The 15,281-nt window shown below is 38.9% G+C and overlaps 1 protein-coding gene across 1 annotated transcript in view; it reads left to right on the plus strand.

Annotated features, from left to right (window-relative positions):
• Positions 1-15,281, plus strand: part of SPTBN5 (spectrin beta, non-erythrocytic 5) — a 179,426-nt gene that overhangs the window by 109,613 nt on the left and 54,532 nt on the right. Inside the window, exons 30-38 of the mRNA XM_075192975.1 lie at positions 1,152-1,340; positions 2,299-2,454; positions 2,538-2,729; positions 3,252-3,347; positions 4,860-4,978; positions 5,697-5,811; positions 11,669-11,782; positions 12,412-12,533; positions 13,497-13,659. Coding sequence (XP_075049076.1) covers positions 1,152-1,340; positions 2,299-2,454; positions 2,538-2,729; positions 3,252-3,347; positions 4,860-4,978; positions 5,697-5,811; positions 11,669-11,782; positions 12,412-12,533; positions 13,497-13,659 — 1,266 coding nt within the window. The remainder of the gene's footprint in view (positions 1-1,151; positions 1,341-2,298; positions 2,455-2,537; positions 2,730-3,251; positions 3,348-4,859; positions 4,979-5,696; positions 5,812-11,668; positions 11,783-12,411; positions 12,534-13,496; positions 13,660-15,281) is intronic.

The following is a 15,281-nucleotide window of genomic DNA, read 5'->3' on the forward strand; positions in this document are numbered from 1 at the left end:
GTGACAGCTTTATTATAATATACTTACATAATGCCAGCAGTCCCCGCAGCACTTTACAACTAGAGCTTGCATCTTTATTATAATAACACCGCTAACATAGAACAGCTTACCTCTTAGCTGAGCAGCAACGATAGACCGACACAATCTTATATATGGCAGTCATCTCGTCATTGATGGAAGTCTCCTCCTCTTTAAAATAAAAATAGCACTTCTTTAAACTATTTTAAGTTCAGGGTTTATGAGAAAGTTAAGAGTTCCCTTCCATCTAATAGTTGGATTGTTTCCTACAACTAAGGCTGGGTATACTCTACAGAAAATTTCTCCCGATGTGATATCATTAAAAATTTTACCAACGACTTTTCCGGATCGGCAGCCGATTCAGGTGTACAGTCTATACACGTTTTACAAGATTTACCTTCAGATCTGTGCTCTTCATCAGTCATAGCCATCGGCTGAAAAGATTGTGACCCTGTAAACTCTATGGAGATCTGGGGGTAAATGTTTCATAGCGCGGGTTGTACAAGTCGCCGGAAATCGGCGAGATGACAGCTTAAATTTAAAGTGGCGCTTCCCTTTACAAGGCAGCGCCGCTTTAAATTTAAACTGTCATCTCGCCGATTTCCCGCGACTTGTACAACCCGCACTATGATACATTTACCCCCTGGTTGTGAGTGCATACACACTGCAGGATTGGAATGACATTGTTCCATTGTTGAACGAGATGATCGTTAATCATTGGAGCATACACACTAATACGATATCTGACGGAGCGCTCGTTTATCATGTGATGGGCCTGATAATCGGGTGGAAAACCTGTAGTGTGTACCCAGCCGAACTCTGAGTGATCTCCAGGCAAATCTGGAGAATTTGTGCAGCCCATCCCAGCAGATGTATGAACTCCGTTATTGAATCTGTATCAGTCTACACACTTGTAGTCTGTACTACTAAAATTGTTGGTAGTTTAAGCCTCTGAAACAAGCTCACTTGGGCAGAGCTTGCAGAAGAACAGAGCTGCACTTCCATTGTTTGTCTAGTTCTAGGAATAGGCAACTGTTTTAAAAAATAATTCTTGTGTCTGATTATTCAGGCAATGCATACATAAAAATTACACTTGTGGGCCTCAGTTAGTATTAATTATGTTTTTATTTCAGGTGACATCATTGGAGGAACAAGCAGCACGGCTTCAAGAGAACGACAGAAGACCGGAGGCTAGACAGGTCCAATACAAACTGAACTCTGTTCTAGACAGGAGGAAGAAGGTGAAAGCTCTCAGCCAGGCTCGACGAGAAGAGTTAAACACAGCGCTCCTTTTGGCTCTCTTCAACCAGAACCTCACCGAGGTAATACAGTCAGTACAGCAATTTCACATTAGCAAACATCTTCTCACAGCAGCATTTTTTTTTGTTGGTTATGCTGAAATCTGTCTGGGTTTGTTTTGGATGTTTCCATGTATACACAACTAATCTTTTTGAAGTGAGTTGTAGCCTTGTCTTGATCTGTTTTTGTTTTTTTTTTATGAAAATTCTGTTTGTATAAGCATTTGCCTCTGTATAACAAAGTGTTGGCTGGTTGGTCATGCGTACACTAACTTGCATTAAGTAGGCATCCTAGGTATTGCTGTCTACACCTATGCTGTAGACTACCCAGTCAGCACATATATCTACTCAGAGAATTTGTAAAGCTTAAGAAGCTTCCAATCCATACTTTTGAAGTCGCTTTACTTTTTATATATTGAAAGCATGCTAAAGTCAGATAATAGAGAGACTAGACCCAAGATTGTGTTTTAAGGTCCTCAGGAGATATTCATGTGTCTTTCCACTTTATGTCATCGCTTTAAAATGAGCTGTGACATAATGTAAGGGGAAGAAAGCTTCCCAGTGTAGTAGTTAAATGTTTATTAATTAGAAATTTGTATAAAGCACACATACATAAATATATAAAATTTTAGGTTCTTAGCTGTTCCTGAAGTTCCAAATTGGATTCTCACAGTTCTCCTTTTGCGATGATCCCTGTTGCCCCTGCGGGAAGTTGGTACATTAGCTCAGGTGTTTAAAGCATATTTTGTACTGTGTGACCTATTTTGTTTCGCAGGTTATTTTACTTTGCATTATATATATATACAAAAAATGACACCGCTGTTATTACCTTATCTTAATTTAATGTAATTGGCTCGTCCTATTTTGCTGTTTGTTTTTTTAATAAAATAAACCAAAAACAAGGCGTAGAATAAGAGAAAGGGACCAAGTGGTCGAAATAGCAGAATAATTTCATGTTGAATTTCACACCAATATTCCCCAGGCACAATACTGGATTAATGAACGAATGCAGATGCTGGATGATGACACTCACCAGGGCTCTACAGACCTACAAAGTAAACTGAAGCTTCTACAGAAACATCAAGTGTTCGAGGCAGAGATCTTAGCTCATGAGAAGACCATCCAAGAAGTTACTGAGGTAAAGTAAATACCCAAATGCTGGGTGTATAAGCAACGGTGCCTGATGACTCATTTTAACAGAATATTATTGCTTGTGTACAGATGGGGAACGCACTGCTGTCTAAACAACACCCCAAATCTTCAGATATACGTAGAAAAAGTCGGGAACTGCATGAACAATGGGAAAAGTTGAGGAAAGCAGTGGCCTCTCGGGGCAAAATGCTGGAGGACAAGAGAGACTTACTGGAGTTTCTGCAGAAGGTCGATCAGGTGGAGGCTTGGATCAGAGAGAGGGTAAGAGAAGGGAGGGAAGCTATCACTCTACAAGACTATGGTCAGGTTCTATACAATATGATGAAGATCCCTGTGTAACAACAGTTTTCACCTGTTATTTGCTAGTTATTGAAAACATTATCTTTCTATATTTTATAAATTAGTATGGGCTTCTACTTACTCCATAAAATAAATGTGTTTCTAAATAAAAAGCTCCTGGTCATTTAACAATCTACTAGATTGGATTCAAAATAATGATTAAACCATTTTATTAGGGGGTGAGAGATATTCCATGTGCATTTGAATATTAAATTATGTAACTATTGCATAAACAGTCATTTTTATTTTCCTGATAAGCAGCAAAGGTAGGCTTCCTGCAATAATCATTCATACAGGAGTACGATATAGAGCTGATATTTTTAACACAGGTAAATTTAGCAGTATATGAAACGTGTTCTGTCAGCCATTAGTTAGTTTGAACTTGTGAATTTCTCTGTGTTGCACTCTTTTTGGGTGTGCACTAATCCATATCTCTCTTTCCAGGAAGTGATGATTAATGTTGGCGATGTGGGGGGAGACTATGAGCACTGTCTACAGCTTACAAGAAAGCTGAATGAGTTCCATGGAGCAGGATCTGGGGTAATAAATTAATGCATCGCCTTTATCTATATCTTATTAGGTGTTTCTCAAGGTGGCCACAGGTGGAGATTTTACCAGCCAGCAACAATGGTCATTTCCTATTCTGTTCATTCCTTCATGGAAATGTGTACAGCGATGACCACAATCGTTATGTGTACATTGATGTCCGCTGGAGCACTATTGGGACCTGCCAGATTCTGTATGATCAGCACATGTGCCTAAAGACTGAATCTGTCCAAAGCAACTTGTTGTTTGTGGAGAGATTTAGGCCTCATACACACTAGCATTTGAACAACACAAGTGCAGATATCAGTGACACACCATGTGTAACGTCACTGCATGGTTAGCGAGCACATGTACTTCCATTTTGGGAAGGATACACTACTGACCTTCATTTGTTCCACTTGCATTGAAAGTAAAGCAGGAGTGGGTATGAGAACATTGGAGTATAGGAGATGTCTAGACAAAATATATCAAATAATTAATATTTATTAGAGAGCAAGTAAAAATGCACGTACACAGTGAATACCTTATAAATCACACTTGAGCATCCGGCTGCTCCTCCATCAATAGCAAATCCAGATCAACAACATCCTGTGCTCTGACTACTCGATTTAATAAATTCTCTTCAACAGGTTGCATTAGTACACGTTACATGTTACACCTATCTATTTTATATTATATTCACATATATACATAGGGTAAGAACCATATGAAGTACATTTACTAGGTATGGTATGATACCTATCAGAGTACTCCACACGGAATTTTGAGAGCAGAATCACTATGATATGACAGGACTGCATTCCCCACTTACTTCCATCTTATACTGTGTGAGCATTTACTGTCTTTATAACCCGAAGTTTTCTGGTTACAAAAAAATGCAACATTCTAAACCGTTCATGTGACCCAGCCCTTAGGCAAAGAGGAGTAAGTAGAGCATCACAGGCCAATGCAGGCAGGTGTGTCTGGAACTCTTCCTCTCCTATGAATATTTTGTGCTTTCTCTTTGGCATAACAGGTACAATTCAATGGCTGGTGAAGCTTTTGATATAATGAGCAGGACTAACATAGTGTAGGAGCACTTTTTCAGTCTACAGGAAAACCTATTTGTTCCTTGCAAATCTACCTATAATTAAGTGCTATAAATCACTTTAACCACCATATAAATGTACTACTTACCCCATGTATATATGTGAATACAATAAATAATATATAGGTGCAGTTTGTCTATTAATAGCTATTGCTCTAAATGTATGCAAATTTCTATCATTAATCAGCCAATTAACCTACTAGTATATTTTTGGAGTGTGGGAGGACATCGGGGCACCCGGAGGAAACCCACGCAAACACGGGGAGAACATACAAACTCCTCACAGATAAGGTCGGGAATCAAACCCATGACCCCAGTGCTGTGAGGCAGAAGAGCTAACCACTGAGCCACCATGCTGCCCACCATAATAACATATATCAATAATATATTTTTACTAAAAAGCTTTGGAATTGTTTTAGGAAGTGACAGTGGATGATGCCCACATAAAAGCCATTAATGCTCTCGCCACCAAGCTGGAGAAGCAGAACCAGGAAGAGATGAAGACCATTAACCAGCGGAAGAAACAGCTGAATGACAAGTAAGTGACCTGCTGTGTTCTACAAGTGATTGTGATATATGGAGTCCACCTGTTATGTTCAAGCTGTAGTGTGATGTTACATTGCAAAAGGAAAATGTGCTTACAATTTTCTGGGTGACCGTAATGAGTTTTAAAGTTTCCTATGGTCCATTGAAGGACAGCTGTGCACCCTTATTAGCTAAACTATTATAAATAATACATAGTTCTGTCATTTTCATTATTTTATAAGTCCACATATCGTTTGTCTAGTACAGTAGCTGTTCAGTAGTATCGGAATACTTTGTCTATTCGGGGCTCATCAACTGCATGATGGTTGACAGTCCTTTGGCATCCCTTCTACTATTTTGCTTCCCCTTTACTTGTACCAAACCCTTGTGCCTGTGTGTGTTAAGTTTCTCTGACATCCCTGCTGGTGGGCAACCTAAACTCTATATAGATATATATATATATATATATATATATATATATATATATATATATATATATATATTGATAGATATATATTGATAGATATATATATTGATAGATATATATATTGATAGATATATATATATATTGATAGATATATATATATTGATAGATATATATATTGATAGATATATAGCTCTGCACCAGGTCCTTAAATGATGGTTAGTTTATCTTTTAGTTGGTATACAGAGCAGTTGCAGAGATTGAGAACATGTATGAGATTTAGCTTGCATACATTGTTTTTCTGTAGGTGGAACAGTTTCCATGGTGATCTAAACAAATATCGCAAGGCATTAGAGGGAGCCCTGGAAATTCACGCCTTGATCCGTGAAATTGACGACATCAATGAAAGGATGAGTGAAAAGGTACATGGGAAAGTATGAGAACAAGGATTATAGTTAGGGGAAAATATTAGCTCATATCAAAGGGGATGTGCGATCTTAGAAAAGTGTTATGAGGATTCTAAGTAATGTTCTGTATCTATGTTCTAAAGTGCACTTGTATATGAAGTTTGGCATAATGACATTTCATGGTAGGAACTGTTTTGAACACAACACACAACAGCGCTGATAACTGATGTACACATATGAAAAATACACCACAATCCGTGCGGTATATATGAACACTTTAATAAAAATATATATACATCAACCATAAAATATGCAATGTAAAATCAACACTGGCCAGTGGATAAGGACAGAGCATCAAATAAATCTAATGCAATGGTCCACCATACAATAAAGATGATAGGATCCAAATCAGTTGATCTCTAATAGATGACAAATGAGGTGTCCCACAATAAAGGACTAGTGCTGTCCAACACCCAGTCACAAAACATGAAGTGAAGCCATAGTTTGTATGAGTGTGGCCACACTACTATTACAAAGGTGACTAACACCGTGGATATAAAAAGCACCACTTCTATATTTCTGGCCCGTGAATCCCGGAGATGATTCTGCCGTACATACCATGAATGGAATGCACACTCTGTGAAGAAAAGAAATGTCACTGTACTGCCAAAGCAGGAAACGCACTACAGACCTGGTCCGATTCTCAGTCCCGTAAAAGTGTCTGTGTGACTGTACTCCTCATGACGTGGAGCTCCGTGGAGCCTGTGATGAAGCCGTAGCTGAATAATCCAATCCAGTGAAGGAAATGAGAGGCGGCTGGTACGATTGTAGCACAGGCGTGGATCTTGTGGTTAAGCCGTAGCTGAATGATCCAATCCAATAACGGAAATGAGAGACGGCTAATACGATCGTAGCACAGAGTGCGAAGATATAACGACTTGAAGTGGTAGCTGTCTCGGAGAATTCACTAATATGAAGGCCAGATAGATGGAGCTGGGGTGTCCAGCGGCTCAGTGGGATATCCAAGTCACCTGACGCGTTTCTTCACCTGCCGAGTGATTTCATCAGAGGAAGTCTCTGTTTTGAGTATTTCAACAATTGGCAATGGAATAAAAGTCGTGTTAGTTAATTTCATCCTTCGTTCTTATGGGCGTACCACTTTGTAAAGCAGTAATAGTTCAGTCTGAATATATCTAATTCAAAATACAAGAAAGCTATTCAGATAGGTAATTCAATGAAACACTGATGAAGTAGTGTTTAATCTCTTTCATGTAGTGATATTCATGCATATACTGAGAAAAACAGAAATACTGTTACTGTGATTAAACATATGGATTAAACAATAGATAGTTGGGAAGGAAACAAGCAACCAGGTAGAACAAAACATTTACTTACTTAGACATTGCCCATAAGGAAAAGGGACCTTATTAGGCTTAGTCAGCATGTTGCCAATAACTAACATGGCCACTCACTCAGGAAGTGAAGCTTTGCTAGGATCCAGTATTGGTACAAAAATCTCCAAAGTGAACCTGAGTTAATTTGTTTGATGATTTACTTGACCTATTGTGACTGTACTTATGAAAAACAAATCTGGATTTTTTATTGCCTGTAATTACATTCATAGGGCCTCATTTAGATTTGGCTACCAAAATGCATCCCGCACATATGTGTAAACATACCGTTGCAAAATTACAGTTGTAGGTGTGTATTTAGAGTTGCACATATCTTAAGATATGTGCAGCTTGTAATCTAGCGTATAGATTCAGGGCCTGATTATCCAATAGGCTGACTTGGCTGCAGCCTAGAGCGCAAAATTTTAGGGGTGCATAATTATGACAAGGAGAGGTATAAAATGAAACTCATTTTAAAATAAGAGAATAGTTGTTCTCCAAAGTAAAAAGAAAACCTGAAAGATAAATGTAGGAAGGTTTTAATATTGACGTATTCCCATGGTAAAGGCTGAAGACAATGAGTCATCCATGGCCGAGCGCTTTAGGTTAAGCGAGTAGGAGTGACCAGGATGGTGACAGGCGCAGGCATAACAGCCCCCTCCATCCTCACATCTTCACCCTCAGTAGCGCTTGTTCATGTCTCCGTTCTGCTACACAGTTCAGATTTTAATGAAATCAGTGACAAAGATTGCTGTAACCCTTTAAAAAGCCAAGTCGAACTGAGATTCATCAACACGAGAACATAAACATTGGAGGGAGTGAAGGAAACTGGATTTTAAATTAAGGACGGGTTAATTTTTACCTACCGCCTATTAGCCTGGTGTGGAAGTCAAAGTTGCGCTGCGAGCATTTTAGTCTAGGGCAGCCCGTGCAATGATGTGGCCATCATCATCATCTTCAACATGGAAAATTGCGTCGTATGTGCAAAGATGCGCATTTTAATATACAAATTTTAAGTATATGTGCAAGGGGAGTGCTAGACCTGCGTTTCTACATTCCTACTGTACTCAACTTATACATTACCGCTAAATGACAAACGTCTCCGAAATCATGGAACAGCAAGTCTAATATATACGCTCAACTCTAAGTACGGATGCATTTTGATACACATGCACAGTATGGCAATGAATACTTTTTCAGGCTGCAAAAGGAAATACATTCATCTCTAAAATGAGGCCCATTATCATAAAGTGAAGAAAGCGTTCCTAGTCATCAACTGTGTAGTAGTGGTAGGATACTTTTACATTGGGTCTTTACACAAGGCTGTAATCAGTCTCAGCTCGTACCTCGTTAGTCATATACCTCGTTAGTTATATACCATGTTAGTCATCTGTTGGACAGATGATGGAACTGCTCTCGCAATCCATCCATGAATTAGTATGGGGAGAGCACCGTGGCATCAGTTGTAATTCACTACAAGAAACACTTAAACCAGCTGAACTCGGTTGCAACATCCTCCACATTTTCCATTGTTGGGGAAGTCTTATCAGTTTTCGTGTTTCCAGATTGAAAAGGTATAGACGTTTTATGATTCTTAGACGCATTATTCCAAAGGAGGAAATGTACAAGAAGACATCTGCCTATAAACTTGTTTCATCCCTTTCATCGTAAAGTACTTAAACTTATAACAGTGGTGAAATAATCTACTTAGATATTCATCAGCACATTAAATTTGACAGTAATAGCTGATCACTTTGGTTCACCAAAAGGCCTGAGGTTTCTGTACGTTTGTTTCAACGAGAATAATGACTTATACATCTGAACGGTGGCGTCAGCCTGAACTTCAATCACTGCCCCCTGTTCTTCCAGCTATCCGCCCTTCTGTTTGGTGTGGTCGCATTTTGCAGTGTTCTACTGTACATGTCTACATATATCAGAAGCCAAGTAATAAACATGAATATTTTACTCACATATTTTATTCGAATTCCTTGAGAACATGGAAAATGCATTATCAGTTAAAGTAATGACCACATATGCAAGGCATCAAAACCACAAAACCCTAATAAATAAGATACAGTTATGGCTGGACTGGCCATTAATGTTACTAGAGGTTCGTTTCTCTGCTGAGCCTAAAGCCAAATTTGGCCTGCCTGCAGCATGCTTAACGCAAAGAAAATATTGGAGTGACTTTGCTTCCTTTTAACATTAACCATTTAGGTCCATAGTACAGAGTGTTGTTTATTTATGGCCACATAAATTATTTGTACCACATAAAATATATATTCTACAGACCTTGTATTACAGACCTGATTCTATTAGTATCATCATGGCTGTTCCCATATATCTGCCAAAGTAACAGCAGATATTGCATTTGAGTGGGCTGTATGTTCCATAATTGTAGAGATGAATTAAATGGTAGTGCTACATTCAACCTGTAAATCTAGAAGACTCAGCTATAATCATAGCTGCCTACATTCTTGATGGAGAAAGTGAAGCAAATTAAGTCACAACCCTGCACTGTCCACAACATTCTTAAACTACACTAATTTCAGGTGATATCAAACCACTTTTCTGGGAGACACTCTTGAGGGCTCGCTCTAAAAAAAATCAGGACTGTGTACTAGTATTCTATATTTTCAATCCCCAACTTAATTGCCTATATACCTGTATTGTCAAAATATTATACCCACCTACTCACATGCTAATTAAGTCTAACCCAAAGTTGTAGAAAGCCTTACTATACCAAGTTCAGTTTCTGAATGGCAATGCTTGTATATATTTCTATATATATTGGATAATGTATTCAATCCTGTAAATTATATGAGTATTCATCATCCTCATCATCACCATCAATTTATATAGCGCCACTAATTCCACAGCACTATACAGAGAACTCACACCAGTCTCTGCCCCATTGGAGCTTACAGTCTAAATTCCCTAACATACACACAGAGCCCGTGAGAGACTAAGGTCAATTTAATAGCAGCCAGTATTTAGTTTTTGGAGTGTGGGAGGAATCTGGAGCACCCGGAGGAAACCCCACACAAACACAGGAAGAACATACAAACTTCACACAGATAGGGCCATAGTTAGGAATCAAACTCATGACCCCAGCGCTGTGAGGCAGAAGTGCTAGCCATTAAGTCACCGTGCTGCCCCTGTCACTAAGGAATTCTATGATCGTATTAAGGTTATAACCTGCAGGCTATGTGTTTTTCTTCATATCTTGAAAATCCAGGTGACCACTAGTATCTATAGCAGTTAGTAGGGGGCGCGCTATTCTTTGTAGTACACAGCGTTTTCTAATGAATATTAGGATGAGTGATAGATGGATATCTGTACATGAATACATGGTAATCTTCATATGGATGCCTTTACTTGGACGGGCGTAGACCTGTGGATGGACGGACGTAGACCTGTGGATGGTCCTCCAACCTTCAAAATGGCCACACATTGCCCTTCACCTTAGGGATAAAAAGAACAGTCCCAAACTGATCTCATCACCTTAACATCATTCATCCCAAAGGCCCCAACAATCCACTCAGGCCTCCCCACGTGGCCCCATTCACTGGGAGTAACCACCCTCTGCTATTCTACTAACATAACTAATTGATCATTAATTAGATTATTTAGCAACATAAAAATAACTTACAGTCCAAGTGCTTTTGTGTCTTTTATAGTGTTTTTTCAACATCTCCATAAAAAAGTAGATTTACAGTTTGCTAATTTCATAATTATCTCCATGTTATTTCATGGAGATAATGTGTCAGGTTTGTCCATTAGATTTATTTTGCATTAGTTTCATTTGGCTGAAACAACTCCGGAACCCCTTAAATATACAGAACATATTACTGGAGAGCCACAGGGATTACATATGCTACTTGTGTGCTACTCACATATGACTATTCAGTGGTATACTGAACATTTGGATGGTAATTAAGTTTTACATTATCCTTGATTGGTCAAAACCTCTGAATGTAACTGGCCATGTTACCTGGGTTATTTTATAGAGCTGATAGAACTTGTATAAACTAGGTTCTTTGTCACAGAGTCCTTGATGCTCAGTCCGGAGTCAGCATGTGGTGCAGAATACACTTCACTTCGGTCTCATTTTCCTTTGCGCCTTATGTGCTGTGTGACCTCCCCCTGTTGTGCAGGGGAGGTCACGTGATGCAGAAGCCGGCTGCTCCCGTTCAGGTCAAAGGTTGTTTAATGCCCACACTGCTGTAGATGAATAGATGGATACCTGTATATTTCTGGTTAATAGATTGTATACTTCTATAGATATCAGTCCTGCACACTTGCTGCTGTGTGTAATGTCTTGAGAAGAAAGCACCCCCTGAAATGATGAACTAGTGAAGTTTTTTTTTTTAATGATTTGCACACAGTCAGTGCAGGCAAAATTCATAGAAAAGTGAGGATTACATGATATAACCAGTAGTTTGTACCTTTTTGTAACGCTATTTCTTCTCCATCTCTAGAGTGTGCTGATGCAGGCCCTTGACTGTGGGAAAGATGTAGAGAGTGTTACCAACTTGATCAGAAGACATGAGGAAACTATCCGTGATATCAAAGTCATCCAGACACAGAAAGAGGTATGATGTGCAGTAAATATTGATAGCTACATAAAAAATCCTCATAAAGCAAGTGTATTCCATCAGCACTAACCTTACATCTAGAAATCAGTTCTGGCATACTTACTTTATTAATTAAGAACCAGCTTCATTTTAGTCACAAAAATTGTTATTCATACAAAAATTAATTAATAAGCTTAGAATTTATACAAAGTTATAGGATTAAAACAACATTTAGTTTATTACTTGGTAGCAAACAGGGGTTTGCTCAACTTCAAACTGGAACAGTTGCGAGATGCCTTTACCTGTTGCATCAGTTTTGCATTTTTAAGTTTAATGTTAAGATTTCCTCAGCCCTCAGAGGGCACATGGGTTACTTCAAGTTTAAGTTCCATCACCAACAGGATTCAGAGCACTTTAAATGAGTCCTGTTACAACGCCTTTATACGTTCTAATGCAGTTTGTTCCACAACCAAGAAGTTAAATATAAAAAAAAACCAAAACCATGAAGCCACAATTTGAGCGTCTGTTTATAAATCGTTTCCTACATTTGTTGGGACCAGATCCATATTATTCTCGGAAAATTCTGACACTTGCCAGATAACTTCAGGAACCAACATTATTTGTTCTACATAAATATTTCCTTGCAGTCCCTGCACCAAGAAGCAAAGCGACTGTCACGAAGAAATTCATCAATGAGCGAACGTCTGACCTCCAAAGAGAAGGAGATGACTGACAACTGGCAGAAGCTCCAGCTACAGGCAAAACAAAGGTGGACGGAACTGGACTATTTATTAAACACCAGGGGCCTGATTCATTGAGGATCTTAACTTAAGAAACTTCTTATTTCAGTCTCTTGGACAAAACCATGTTACAATGCAAGGGGTGCAAATTAGTATTCTGTTTTGCACATAAGTTAAATACTGACTGTTTTTTCATGTAGCACAGAAATACTTGATAGCTTATTTGTACACTGAAATTTAAAGTTGATATTTGTGTGCTACATGAAAAAACAGTCAGTATTTAACTTATGTGCAAAACAGAATACTAATTTGCACCCCTTGCATTGTAACATGGTTTTGTCCAGGAGTCTGAAATAAGAAGTTTCTTAAGTTAAGATCCTTAATGAATCAGGCCCCAGAATACTCCCTAATGCTGTACAGTTCAGGACAAGTTACAGATAGGGGCAAACACATTCACGTTGTGCTACATTCACCAGCTGCCATAAATGGTAGAGAGAGCTTGTTACAATCAAGTTTTTAAAGTTTTCTTTATGATTGTTTAATTGATTTATGGCAACTTGGTTCATATACTAAACTATTAGGTGACTTCAAAACATATGTAGAAAAATAAGATGCTGTGATTTGCAAATCATCTAGTTGGGGAATATGAGTTGCCCTTTAAAATACCATAATATATATGTCATTGATATCTAGATACTGGTTATTTTCCATTAGCTTGAAAAAAAGATAATTGCTAATTGCTATTAAATGATACTGTTATGTTTACTTATATGGCCTTCCATTCTGTTGAACAGATGATACCACATAGTGAGCTTTGATATGCTTTTATATATAATCCTTTGTGGCTGTGCTATAAAATACTCCAGTTTTATGGATGAAATGTTGTGTAATTGTTCGTTGCCTTATCCCTCCTGGCAGAAGAAGTGTGCACTGAGAATTATCCGAGTCCATTCTGTCTAGTCCACTGAACAACATGTTTCATTCCTTGGCAGGAAGGAGAAATTAGACGCCTCTTACCATCTGCAAAGATTCAACGCTGATATTCGAGAGATAATGGACTGGATGCAGAAACTTCAAGCCCTGATGGAAGTAGCCAGTTTGCCAAAAAATGTAGGAGATGTTGAAGCCAGAATTGAGGAACACCAGGAGAGGAAGGTACATGGCAGGCTAAAGAATGACCTACCAATATTTTTTTTGTTAGGTTTATGGGAGGGGAACTTGCCATTTGCAAACCTTCCAAGAGGTAATAAATGGTTAGATTTTTTATTAAAGGCACTATAGCTTTCAAAATGTTTGCTTAACTGTGCACAGTCCAAAGGAAACATATGCTAGGCATAGCTTCATGTTATTCCTCTGTACAGTCTACAAGCACATTTAGGGAGTTGTCTCTGCAGTCATGTTTATTTCTGGACCTCTCTCCTAACAATGTGCCCTGTGATGTCATGTCATATATGGTTAATGATGTCATACGCACAACGAGCCACTGGACTATGCATGGAAGCTTTACCGCATGTGAACAACATGCATATGAGAGGTTTTTTTATGGGCTCTTAATAGAACAATGGATCTCTTGTAGAGTTCAACTTATCTACTGTTAGAAACATCTTTGTAGAAGCTAGTTAAAATAGTGCAAACATGTAAATATACAGTCATCTCTTCTTATTTATATTATGCAAGTACAAACTGAAAATGCAATGTAAGGTATGGTTAACATCTCTATAAAATGACACAACATAAATTTGACTTACAGCTTCTGATGCTGGTTTTATATTCTTATGCCCATGGCATCTACATAATTTGTTAAATTAGTAGCACCCACGTTTAATAATTTATCCTCCTCCCCCCTAACCAGCTCGCCATTAAACTAATAGTGTTTACATTTAACAAATAAACCGCCTTCCTCCAAACTAACCTTCCCATTTTGGTGGTAGTCAATTTATCGATGATCGAAATTCCGACAACACTTACCCCGACTACTTGAGGATGAGCCTGTCATTCCCCACACACTTATTATCCCAACTGTTTGTAAAACTGATGTCCAACTATTGCAAACAAGCAACATCCGGCACGATTAAATGACGTCACTGTGAAACACAACTCTACTATTGCTGCTGTTAAGGTGGTAATGGAAGGAGGCGGCGGCTGTACAATATTTTTTTTACAAAGGCTTCTACATTGTACAGCCGCTGCATCCTATCATTACCCCCTTAACAGCAGCAATAATACAGTCGCGTTTCACAGTGATGTAATTTACTTGTAGTTCCCCAAGTACCAGCATGCCCTTGCAGACACCGGTATGCTCGTCTTTGTACTACAAGCACCGGCATGCCCAAACACTTAATGGCAGCCTAGCAATGCTGGGACCTGTAGTGCACCAGAGACAAAATGCTTTTTGACTATTGAATCATTATTATTACCTCATATCCACCGCCCAGTGCTGTCAGCATGGGGCTGGATAAAGACCCTATACTGCAGGTTTCCCTGTTATAGAGCCACCAGCCCAGGCTGTCAAAGCCTAGTGCTGGTAGTGATAAAATCGGGGGGACCTCATGCGTTTTGACCCCCCCCATTTAGCTAGTGCCAGCTTAGGCTGGCAGCACTGGGGTTGGTTGAGCTTTTTTTTGGAGGGGTGGTAACACACCTTTTATTTTTTTAATTGTGTCTTGCTGTTTTTTACATGTATATCCATTTTAAATTTAGTGGTGTGTGTCATGAGCTGCGGCGGTACTCACAGCCGCCGCGGCTCGCTTCCTGTCCTCTCTGGAGTCCCGGCCGTC

This window comes from Mixophyes fleayi, chromosome 12 (assembly GCF_038048845.1).
Source record: "Mixophyes fleayi isolate aMixFle1 chromosome 12, aMixFle1.hap1, whole genome shotgun sequence".
Classification (NCBI taxonomy): domain Eukaryota; kingdom Metazoa; phylum Chordata; class Amphibia; order Anura; family Limnodynastidae; genus Mixophyes; species Mixophyes fleayi.